The sequence below is a fragment of the Clinocottus analis genome, unplaced genomic scaffold (assembly GCF_023055335.1).
Source record: "Clinocottus analis isolate CAN_PGR_092001 unplaced genomic scaffold, fCliAna1.0.p SCAF_3, whole genome shotgun sequence".
Classification (NCBI taxonomy): domain Eukaryota; kingdom Metazoa; phylum Chordata; class Actinopteri; order Perciformes; family Cottidae; genus Clinocottus; species Clinocottus analis.
In genome coordinates, this window is record NW_027176042.1 from 20,850,534 (window position 1) to 20,862,703 (window position 12,170).

Here is a 12,170-nt window from a genome sequence, read left to right on the forward strand (position 1 = left end):
TTGCACATGAAATGTTCAGTGGCCCCGGTCGGCTAATTGCCTGGTTTTTACATCGTCACAATAAGTTCTTGCAGGTGCCCTCTTTTCTACAATAGTCAAAGAGTATGAAAGGCTTTTAATATGTACAATATGTTCCCTGTGTAGTGGAAGGACAATGCTATACATTCGTTCTCTGCATGATCGTCCTGTCGCCCTTGAAGCGGCCGCGTGGTGCCCCGTGGACAAATTGCTGACACTTAGCCGGCGATAAGTGATCATTATTCAAATATGCGGTACGCCGGATGAATCCCAGACTGTGTGTTCTCGTTGGGGGTGTCATGACTCATGAATACGACCGCGTGCATTTATACGAAAGCGATATGACATCGAAATGTGTGTTCCAGTCACGCTTAATGAAATCAGCGAAACACAATACTCGTATTTCAATGTTTAACAAGAGGGAGCAGTGCCGAGGACATTAGGATAAGTTGTAAGATATGTTGTAAGTAGTCCCACCTCATTCAGCTCTCGGTGCGGTTGCTTGTTCACTTTGGTGTTTGAGATGAGAAGTACGCTACCACTCACTTATCCGCTCATTAGCATAGCAAGCGGGGCTAACAGTAAGGGAATTTGCATCTAGTCGCTACATTGTCGAAATTACATTTTTGAAAGGGTGAAAAGGACAATGTGTGGCTTTACACGGGGGTTGTAAAGCCAACGTGTTGGCTCAACAGTGTGACGTCCCGTCAAATGGTTTGGAATAATCAGATGAGATACATATGTCAAGTGTTAAAATGAGCGCGCTTTATAGATGCCGGCAGTTAGATCGTGTCTGGATAAAGAAATCGTCCCGCTTCTATTCCTCGGCGGCTTTTTATAACCCACCGCATCGAGCGCCGAACGCACTTTGTTGGAGCTCGAGTTACTGTTTGGTTATCCAGCAAATGAACAAAAGCAAACAACCTGGGAAATGTATTTTGGCTCTCCTGGAAAAGCCTGCGACTACTTAAATAAACATTTCTGGCTCTAAACCCCCAAACAACTCTTCTCCGAGTTGCTCTGTAATCTCCTGCATGCAGCATTGTGCTCACTTAACCTTGCAGTAAGCTGTTGCCTTCTTCCGTGAAGCTTATATAAAGCAGGTCTAAAAGGGGCAATCAAACACTCGCAAAGAAACAGTCGGCAACCGATCTGAATCTCCGCGAGTTTGCGCACCGTGAACTCGGCTTCGCGTCCGTCCTCCTCAGGCCCTCCGATAAATTTGGAGTTTTCGAAAAAAGCTTCTCCATTGTCATTCCCCTCGTCACCCCGCTGTGTTTCCGCTGAGTAGCGGGCCGCTCATTGAATTGTTGCCCACGTTTTTGGACTGTTGCTTTGCAATCCATCACTGCAAAATTCAGCCCGCCGCCTCCTCTGTAGTTCACTCCCGGCAGCCGCCGCGGCCGCCGCTCTCCTCATCCGGCGCCACCGTCCTGTCCAGCGTTGTCTGTTTTCCAATTGGCCTGGCCCCGACGCAGCACTCGCAATTGACCCATTTCTGGTGTTTCCTGCTTGTTCTCTTTCGACAGATCGAGAAGATCATGAACTTGATCGGAGCCGGCATCGAAACGTCCGAAAAGAAACAGCCCGGCCCGAGCTCAGGTAACGTCTCACCGCCCGCTGTGTTTTCACTGTGAAGGAACGTTTCATTCACGCTGAATGGAGTCATGTTCTTCCTCCATATATATATATATATATATATATATATATATATATATATATATATATATATATATATATATACATGACTGTGTGGTGTGTAATTTATTGCTTGGTTAACACAAAATGACAACTGGGTCTGTTCATTAACCATTTATAAAGCTTCTAATTGCTCTTGTTCCTGCATTCATGGAAAGCCCTGTAGAGTCTGTTGGACGGGAAATGATATGTAATGTTAGCAGCAGCCAAACTTCTTGCACCCTTTAACTAACCGATCACGTTCGCGAGAAGCTTTCAAGTACACCTTGGATGGAGGGGGAGGTTTCTCTTTGTCCTCATGAGGCAAAGACATCCGAGCTGACATTCGTTTGGCACATTGTTGTCATTTGGCCGAGGCAAAAGGTTATCCACTTTGAGTGAAATGTGATTTAAAAAGTCCCCTCCCTGTGGTATTTTTTTTTTTACTGTACATCTCAATGCAGCTTGAATTGACAGTACGCTTCATCAAGTGTCCTCCAGGCGCTTCAGAGGGAGAAGCCAGCTGGCATGAGCTCGGTTTGTTTAGATAACAGTCCTGCGTCGGTACAGTGTAAACCTGCCGCCATACGGCGGTTTCATCATACAGTATTGTGTAACAGCTCCTCTGGGTATGCACAAAAAGTCCGGTTTATTAAAACACCATTTTCATTAGCTCGCGCGCCGTATGTTTCACGGATTAACAATCTGTCGGCCTCTTGCCGCTGAAAGGGGGAAGCATTAAAACATGTGGCTGTGATAAAAAAAAAAAAGGGTATGAAAAGCGAGGAGGCAGAAAAGTCGAGAAGAAATTACATTTGGATTAGGATATTAGGATAATTAAGACTTTTACTGCTGCGCGTGTCAGTGTGCGGTTATTATATTATATTTTTACATCACTTCTTCCTGTCGGCACATTACAAAGCAAGCAGTTAAAATGGCAACGCTCTACAATTACTCATAAGAGGTAAGTAATAGTTTCACCGACTCAACCATTTGAAATAAACGCTGAGTCTACAAAATGCCAAGGACGTCTATGCGTTCACTCAACGCTCTTCCTTTCATTTCCTTTCGGTCGTGAAAGGGAACTAGAGATGAGGGTGTAAAGGTTGCTTTGTTTAGGCTTTGAGACAATTTATACACACAAACACTTTTCCTTATTTATTGAGATCACGATTTTATACGTGGAATTTTTAGCGCTCGTATTTTCGCAGAAGTAAAATACATTTTTGTGATTCGGATCCGCTCCGACCTTTAATGGGTTATTCTTATATTCTTTTTGCATTACTTTTTCATAAACATCTGATCATCTCACACCTTTTAGATAACAACATGCAGCTCACTGTGCCTTTATATGATTTAAAAAAAAGGTAAAGAAAAGTGTTTATTGGCTATTATTTAAATACGTTTACAACGAAAAGGGAATACAATGAATACAACTAAACAATTAAACATAATCAAATAAAGAAAACTCAATGAGTACAACTCTAAAAGAACAATAACCAAGAGGAGATGCATATTAGCGAAGCAATCCTGGAGCTAAGCTGGTTTTTATTGCAGTGTTAATTCATGATTTTAATTGTAATTTAACTCCCAGCGTTCTCAGATTAATTGCTCTCCTAACAATGAGGACCTGAGGTCATTCTACGTTACATAAGAGAAAACATGTTGTTGTTTTTTTCTTCTTCTTCTTCTTCTTCTTCTTCTACACATATAGGTGTGTGCTATTTATAGGCCGCGTTTGAAGAACAGCGTGCAGAAAGTGTCCCAGATTCAGCTGAGTCATGCGGTTGCTCCCCCGATTTTAATCAGAGATCGTGCACGAGGAGTTCTGGAGGTGCTTTTCGTTGCTGTTTTCGTGCGCGTCGCTCGGTAAAGAGGGCATTTGTCTTTTTACCAACATGTAATGAAAGAGAACAAACAGGTACCCGTCAAGGAGTCGTCACCGGGAGGGGGAGGAGGGGGGAAGGAGAGAGGAGAGAAGGGAGATTACACAATGAAGGAAAACCTAAATTGTCGCTCCTTCCTTCCACCTTTTTATCTTTTTATCGTGACAGAAATGGGGAAAAAATCTCATCCTCGATCCCAGATTCAATGTATTTTATTCCCAATAAACCTCCCCCTCTCTCCTTCTCATATCCGGAGCCGAGGACGACCAATAATTCATCTTCCGGAAACAGGATTTTCTGAACATCCGATTTAAAAAAAAAATATATATATATTTTTTTTAGTGGGCTGTTTCTTTTTTGCCGTTAAAAAACCAGCCCTGCAAAATGTTGCTTCGTCCTGCACGCTCCAGAGGCGAGGCTGTTTGTGTGTTGTGTGTCCATCACGGGGCGCCTCGGTCGTGTGCTAAGACAACACTGAGTAAATGAGCTTAAAAAGAGAGAGGGAGTGGAGAGAGAGAGAGAGAGAGAGGAGGCATCGGCTCGGTTTGTGTACCGGCGCACTCAGACGTTCAAAGGGAGAGTCCGCCTTCAGTTTCCCTGAATTAATTCAGCTTTGCGACTCATTTTCTCCTCTGCTTGGGAGTGTTGACAAGGAGCTAGTGCTTTTTCCTCCCGCTCTGATAAACAGGCACGACTTTATCTCGGCACAACCTCTCCTACCTCTCCCTCTGTAAATAGGTCTCTTCTGTGCGCTCCGTGGTGCCAAGTCTGAAAACTAGCAGTCCTCAAACAAGACCGAAAACCCACTTGGATGGATTTGACAGCTCGGTCTGTTTAACGGGGGATAAGACAGTGACCCAGATCGGATGCTCTGTCAGTCAGTAATTAGGTCCTACTATATCGTGGGAGGTGTTGCCGTCCCAAATGAACGGTAATTGGACGGGGTGGCGTGTATTTTTAACAGTCTTTGTCCGGATATCGCGGCGTAAGCGCTGACTTTGGCACGAGGCTCAGGAGGAAAAGAGTAAAGAAGGAGTTGTGGGATCTCGTAGTGAATCATAATTAGTCCGCCTTCAATCCTTCTTACGTCCTATTACCGTCTTATCTCGCTCGTGTGTTTCATCACCTCCTCCTCTTAGTCTTTCTCTCTCTCTTATCTGTCTCTCACTCCCTCCCCCCCTCCGTCATCTTTCTCCTCACTAAGGGCGAATCTGACAGCAGCTTCCATCTTTCTGATAGCGAACGCTGAGCGCTGGTCCGAGGGGTCGCGGAGGCCCGGCTTGGCCTTTTACCTGATGGTTTAAAGCCAGAGCAACAAGGAGGTGCAGGCGGCCAATTACGGGGAGGCGAGGCTCAATCAATAGCCCTTCACTTTGCTTCCCCGCAGTCGGCGGCGCTTCTCCTTCGCCCCTGACTGCCCATCTGGGAATGTGCGAGGTGATTGCAAGCAGCTTGAACGCCTGCATGATTACGCTCGGCCTCCAGCGGCGTCCAGATAACGCCCGCGATGGACGCAGCGAGCAGCGCCGCATCGCTGGGTGCTGAAGTCGACCACTTCCTGTGTAGACTCTGGCAAATCTACCCCAAATCTACACCAGATCTACACCAAATCTTAATCATCTATTATCTCACTTGTTTATCCGGGCTTTCCCATGTCAGAAGCCCCTCTTTTGCTCTAAAGATGTGCAATATGACGTCTGGAAGATAATGGAATTTGAGTGAAGACTTGAAAGTGTGTCTCTCCTCTTCTCTTCTCTCCTTTTCTCTTCCTTCCTCTTCTCTTCTCTCCTCTTCTCTCCTCTCTTCTTCTCTCCTCTCCTCTTTGCTCCTCTTCCATCCTCTCCTCTTCTCTCCACTTCTCTCCTCTTATCTCATCTCCTCTCCTCTTGTTTCTTCTCCTCTCCCCTCTTCCTCTCCCTCCTCTTCTCTCCTCTTCACTTCCCTCCTCTCATCTCATCTCCTCTCCTTTTGTCTCTTCTTCCCTCCTCCTCTCCCTCCTCTTCTCTCCTCTTCTCTCCTCACCTCTCTTCTCCTCTCCTCTTCTCTTCTCCTCTCCTCTTCTCTCCTCTTCAATCCTCACCTCTCTTCTCCTCTCCTCTTCTATCCTCTCCTGTCCTCTTCTCTCTTCTCCTCTCCTCTTCTGTCCTCTCCTGTCCTCTCCTGTCCTCTTCTCTCCTCTCCTCTCCTCTCTTCTCCTCTCCCCTCCTCTCCTCTCCCTCTCCTTTTCTCCCGTACAAGTGCAGAGACGTATGCTGACTCAAATCAATGCTAACCCTCCTTGTCCTATCATCAAAGTGAGATGTAAATTAATTAAAGCCGTCTGCTAATAAGCAGGAGCTTGATGAGGCTCTTTGTTTAATATCCCTGTTCGCCGTCAGAAGTTGTCCGTTGCTGCTGCAGAAGAGGATCGTCATCCCTTTACATTCTAGTCATTCTTGGCAGAGGAGGACTGTGAATTTTTTGGGCTCTGTGCTTGCACTTTGCCTCTGATGGTGGTATCCTTATGTGCACTGGCGAGATCAGAGTGCCTCTGCAAGTCTAATCAGTGCATAGGGGAGGGGGGGGGGGTAAGGTTAGAGAGAGAGAGAGAGAGAGAGAGAGAGAGAGAGAGAGAGAGAGACGGATGGAGAGCGAGGGTGTGTGCATTTGTATTTGAAAGAAAAAAGGGGCGCGAGAGAGAGAGAAGGGGAAAAGGAGCAGAGAGACAGACGACGGAGAGAGAGAGAGAGAGAGAGAGAGAGAGAGAGAGAGAGAGAGAGTGTGTGTTTGAGGACGAGAGGTAGGGAGGGAGGAAGAGAGAGGGAGGGAGGGGAATTGGTAGAGTGTGAGAGTGAGGGAGAGAGAGAGAGAGAGAGAGGTGGTTACGTGAAGCAGCACCCCACTTCATCAGGCAGCATACGGCAGCCCTGCAGTGCGATCACACAGCATGGGAATGGGGCTATGAGAGCGAGAGAAAGAAAGCAGAGAGAGACGAGAGCGAGGAAGGGAAGGGGAGGGAGGAGGGGGGGAGTTAAAAAAGAGGAGCTTGAGGGATTTGGTCGGATGAGAAGGAGGGATGATCTGAGTCTCTTGCCTGTCGTGGATGTGGCAGCAGTGGCCGAGGTCGAGTGCAGCTCTGTGGTCTCCGGTGTAGAAGTGTGTAGCCCGGCGTCAGGACGTGATGCCCTGCGAGCAGTGAGGGGTTAGCGTGTGTGTGTGTTTGTGTGTGTGTGTGTGTGAGAGAGAGAGAGAGAGAGAGAGAGAGAGAGAGAGCCGGGAGCAGCTGCTGTGACTGCATCTGCGCTGCCTGCATGTCTCAGACAGGCAGGGCATGCAGCAAACCTCTGCCCTGAGCACAGAGGCTGCTAGCGGTACCCAGCGAGGAGACGAACCAGGTGGGCTGGGGTGGGAGCGGGAGAGGGATGGCAATGGGGCGGGGGGAGGCGGTGGAGAGGACGGAGGGGGGGGGCACCTGCCTCAGGAAGGAGATAGCTTAACCTGCACTGTGGTCCCGCAGTGATTCAAGAGTCAAGAGTCTCTCACCTGCACCGCCTGTCGGGATCAAAAGAAGAAAGAAAAAAAAAACCCTTTTGGATTTACCGCTCTTTCGGGAGATGAGCAGCACGTTCTCCGGCGGCGCCGCGGAGCCAGCCGCCTGCTGAGGAGCGTTGGATGCTGGGCAGCACCGGCACCACCAAAGACACCGAGCCGTTTCCCACTGGCAGACCGCTTACCAGGAGCTTTATCAAGGGATCTATATTTGGATTTCATTATGAATTGAGGAGTTTTGGAATCGACACACTGGAAATCCCTATAAGCCAACGTCCCCTTTTTTTTCCTTCTTCTTCTTCTTCTTCTGTCTTTTTGATGTAGGATTTTACAATATGTCCACCTGACCGTGTACTCCTTGTGGCTCTGGAGTCCAGGCGGATAAAAAAAAAAAAAAAAAAAAAAAAAAATGATTTAAGCAAATGTGTATTCCTTGATGAAAAAAAGCGAAATAAAAAAAAAAAAAAAACACGAGTACCTCAACAGTACTTTAGAATGCTGCTACCTTCATTATATGAGCCGTGTCCTAGCTCTCAAAGAGATTGACCAATGAAGCCATGGGACTCAGCCAGAGCTTTACAAGTATGTGTTGAAAACCATGACAAATTTATTTTTGGGGGAATATTTCTGTGTTGCACCCTGATAGAGTAATTTCTAATGGTTTAAAAAAAAAAGAAAAAAAGAAGGGGGATAGTTCTAGCAGGGTAAATAATGTGTGATGTATGAACATGTCTTGATTTAGTGATAGATCTTCCCGTTATTTCCCCCTTGAAATTACTCTAGTTTCAGAGTTGTTATGTCTTTGGACTAGCTGTAGGCACTTGTTCTTCCACTCGCTCATCTGCTCACTAAAGGGATGTTTAGTGAACCCTGTTTGTTGGAAGATGCCACAGTGGCTCAGTCCAACATAACTAACAATACCGAGCTTCAGATGGGCTTCCTCCCCTGCACTACCTCCACCCTCGCCTGACATTTCCAGTCAGTCACACTAACACCAGTGGGTGTATATTAGCCTAGTCAGTCCCCTGCAGGGCTTCAGCTCGGCCTGCGGCACTTCCTACTACCCTCCTCCTGTTGTTTGAGTTAGCTAGCCCCCCCCACCTCCTATTCTCACACACCCTCCCTCCCCCTTACATCCCCCCCGTACCTTGGGAGCCCTCACCCCCTGGCCTGGACCCTGTCTCCCCCCCCCCCCGCCCCCGCCTGGTGCCGCCGCACTCGGCTCTGCCTCCGCTGGCCGAGGATGATGTGGCAATGCCATGTGTCGTCCTCTGAGTGCCGCTGCTACCGGCTGAACGGCTTCTCCCTGCTGAAGCGCTTCCCTCTCTCGGCAGATGGGGCCTGTGGTAAAGCCCTGGACCAGCCGGTCGGCGAGTGGCTGGAGCACGTGGGGCTGCCGCAGTACGAGAGCAAGTTCCTGCTCAATGGCTTCGATGACCTACGATTCATGGTGAGTCACCTGCGAGCACGCGTCGGGGGAGTAGCTTCCACTTTGCATCGCTCTGTCTTTCCCCTGTGTCAACCCGAGCTTGCATTTGTCTTTCTGCTCTCTCTCTCTCTCATCCTCCACTCAACCCCCACCACCACCACCACCGCCACCACCTCTCCCTTTCACACTCACCCTTGCACCTTTTTCTCCTCCTTCCACCTTTTTCCGCTCCCCTGCCCTCATAACTCCTCTTCACCTCGTGTGCAGTGCATGACCCTGATAAGATTTATGGACCCACACTTGAGTCCCTTGAAAGAAAATGGGCCGTCGCCAACGGGAAGATAAACGACAAGTAAAATCCATTAACTTCTTCCCCAACATTCCCTCTCCATACACTGTACAATTCCAAAGCCGCCAACTTATATTGAATCTTCTTATTTACGGTCAGTGGACCCGACCTTTCGGGTCGGATCCAATCAGATAACTTGGACAAACAATCCTCGGTCTAAAAACGCTGTGGTTGCACGGTTGCGTGCCAAAATCTCACTAAATCCTCGGCCCATTAATGCTCTGCATGTGGTGCTTATGAGCTGGGCTTGCAATAATTGCACAATGTAGGATAAGACTGCAACAGCATGCTAATTTAGTTTTTTATATACTGTATACTCCTGGGTTTAAGCGCTTAATTACACGTTTATTTTACGAGTAAGCGAGTTGTTAACAGCTACGTGATTTGTCGACTGCAAAGTTTCTAAAATATGATTCGACAGTTTCTGGAAATCCTCAAAAGCCCTTTTGGGATAAATGTTTTGCATTTTTAAAAGCCCCCGTCCTCCTCCCCGTCCCACCTCCCATCAGATTACATATTGATAAATTCATTCAGCTCAAATATGACGTCCACATTCTGACTGAAAGCATTATCATGTTTCCTGTAGAGAACATTGCAAGTGAACTGGATATTCAGCTGGTTGTGATTCTAGAAAACATCTCTGCGTTTTCTATCCCCGGGTCCGTTGTTAATCTAAAAAAGCCTGGCTGCGCGCCGTAAATAGTCAGGTCCAAAGGGTAAACGCGGACATGTCTCGCAGCACAGAGCTGCGTTGGCACTATGGGCTATATGTTACATCAGTTTGTCACAGCTGAGCTCACTTAAGTGAGACCAGGAAGCTCGGAGGGGAAGTGGTTGCATTCATAAAGCGTTCCAGTCGAGGACTGCTGCTCTCCAAGTGGGATTTTCTCACTGGTGAGGCTTTAGATCCCAACATACTGGAAGTCCTCATTAACATGGGATCCCTCCTACTAAGACGTACTGTGGAGGTACAAGCTCGAGGCTCAGATTTGGATGTGTTCATGAGGTGAAGTAGTATGTGTCGCCATAAGATACGGTCATGGTAAGAAGGAATGCAGTCGGGGTGTGTGATATGGATTACAGCCACTGAATATATAGACATTGTGGTTTTGTCAGACAATAAGCTGGATGACATTGCACGACATAAATGCCAAAAGCTGTGTCTTTATTACACAGTTTGTCCACTAGAGAACTGTTTAATATTTTGACTGGAAAATGTCATGCTCACAGTGTGAAAAACTAATTAAAATGATCTTTTTTCTTCGGGTATTTAATGAATAAAGCAGACATGAGAGACAGAGAGAGGGGACAGGAAATGAGGGGAGATGGATATAGATAGGAAATTACATGGAGCGATGATGTTGGGTTGTATAATAAATGGTGTCTTAACCCTTTGACAAACTGGACGCCCATGGATCCGTATCATGAATGTTAATGATATCTCTAGCGGCCTCAAATATCTGTTTGCCTTTTATAAAGGATGTCATGGATGCCAATGTTCTGGAAATCCAATAATGCCAGAAATCAGTCCTATTTATTGATTTGCATTCACCACAATAACCGGATGCAAGCAGAGGTATCTAAGAAAAAGCTGACTGAGTGTTAAACAGTAATATTTCATCGCCTCACAGTGTATATTGTCATATTACCCGACACTAGTTCACAGATGTCCCGACAGTAGTTAGAAAGAAAGTCTTAGCGGTTTGGAAGAGTCCATGTTGATCAAGACTTCCGGGACGTGATGCGATGAGGAAGATGGCTCGTTAAGCATTCCTGTGTTCATGTTCACGCCGCGGCTTAACGCGTCGGCCGGACTTGATGCGTCGGGGAGATGAAATCGTTAATTTCACCGGGCAAATTACCCGTGGATATTTACACGGATGTGGAGGTTGAAGACAAGGGAAAGGTCAGAGTAGTCAGACAGACATTGTGAATGTTTAATATTGTGCCCTTTTAGATCCCGCCAGACTTGCTTCAGATGTGATCAATCTAACCGAGCGTTGACATCAGGGTTTGTTTGTGGGATTCATTGTCAGTCAAGCAATTCCACATCATTTATTCTTTCCTTTTGTAGCGTTGCGCTCTGGCACGGAGGCACATTTTTAGACTTAGAAGTTACCCATCATGCATTTACATTGCATCTTCCCTGCATTAATATTGCATCAGATTTTGCAAGCCTCTCATTCACAAACGTCATAATGTAGAACCAAACATACATATTGTAACACATCAATTAAATCTCCTTTCTTTGCCAAATTATTTTGACGCCAGCTGACTCGAAATAGTAACACAATCTGATTTTTTTTTCCAAACACAATTCCCCTGTTGTGCTGAGCAATAGAGCAACTCTAATTCAGTGTTGCATTAACTGAGTGCATTTAGTGAGATGAAGGACTTCTACCATGGCTACATCTGCAAGTCGAGTCAAATTAAATCAAACTACCGTTGCTCATAAGCTATGTAAGAACTGAACCATATATTCCTGTCACATGTTTCAAATGCAGCATGAAATAATAAGTTTGCAGAGTCTCCCGAGGCGTCGTCAAACTTCAAACTGTGTTAATAAAAGTGGAGAATCTATTTCGGGCCTCCCTCACATCAGACCCAGCTTCATTTTGACCTTTTATTCTGGTGATCAGTGAGTAATCTCCAAACTGCACCACGATACAGGCCCGTGAATGCTGCTGCATCGCGCTCTGAAACCAATCCAGTAAGAGCAGATTGAGTAAAGACTACAGAACATTTTAACATTCTTGGCCAGGAAGAATCAATCTGCAGCAGTCCACAGGGAAAAAACGCTTAGCTCCACATTTTCAAGGTTCTCCTTGCATCTTTATTCCCGTCTATAAAACCGGAATAAGATGACAAAGCAGCCGGAGCCGCAAGTATGAACAGCGACATGAAATAGACAAGAATCTGCTTGTCAGTCAAGATTTCAGGAGGTGGAGAATTATTATTGCTCATTGTATTTTTTTTGTCCTAAATTAAGCACTTGTTACAAACTGCAGTGAAATACTCTTGTTTCCTCTTGGACCATTAAGTTTCCCTCAATGAGGCGCAGCAACAAAAGGGATCCTTAGATCTGCCGCTGCAGTTATGAAGGCTTTGTTCCTACCGAGTCGCACCAGATCAGATTGATTACTCTTGGCATGCACAATTAATTTGACTTCATTGTCCTCCCACTCTACTGCTACTGCTTGTGTCAGAGATGTGCATATCCTATGTGTGTGTGTGCATGTGTGTATGTTATTAACAAGTGTGTGTCTGCACACAGATATATTGC

General features: G+C 46.4%; 1 protein-coding gene across 7 annotated transcripts in view; it reads left to right on the top strand.

The window, feature by feature from the left end:
- The window catches only part of anks1ab (ankyrin repeat and sterile alpha motif domain containing 1Ab), a 49,694-nt gene that overhangs the window by 19,322 nt on the left and 18,202 nt on the right, over window positions 1–12,170 (top strand). For 5 of the 7 annotated variants that reach the window (XR_011078619.1, XM_068595151.1, XM_068595153.1 and 2 more), the window contains exons 4-5: window positions 1,548–1,620; window positions 8,444–8,559. Coding sequence is in view for 6 of the 7 variants with exons in the window: in XM_068595151.1 (XP_068451252.1) it covers window positions 1,548–1,620; window positions 8,444–8,559 (189 nt within the window). In the remaining variant the exon portion in view is untranslated. Of the gene's footprint in view, window positions 1–1,547; window positions 1,621–6,427; window positions 6,956–7,028; window positions 7,692–8,443; window positions 8,560–12,170 lie in introns of those variants that run through there. The other 2 variants (XM_068595155.1, XM_068595154.1) reach the window with 2 other exon arrangements.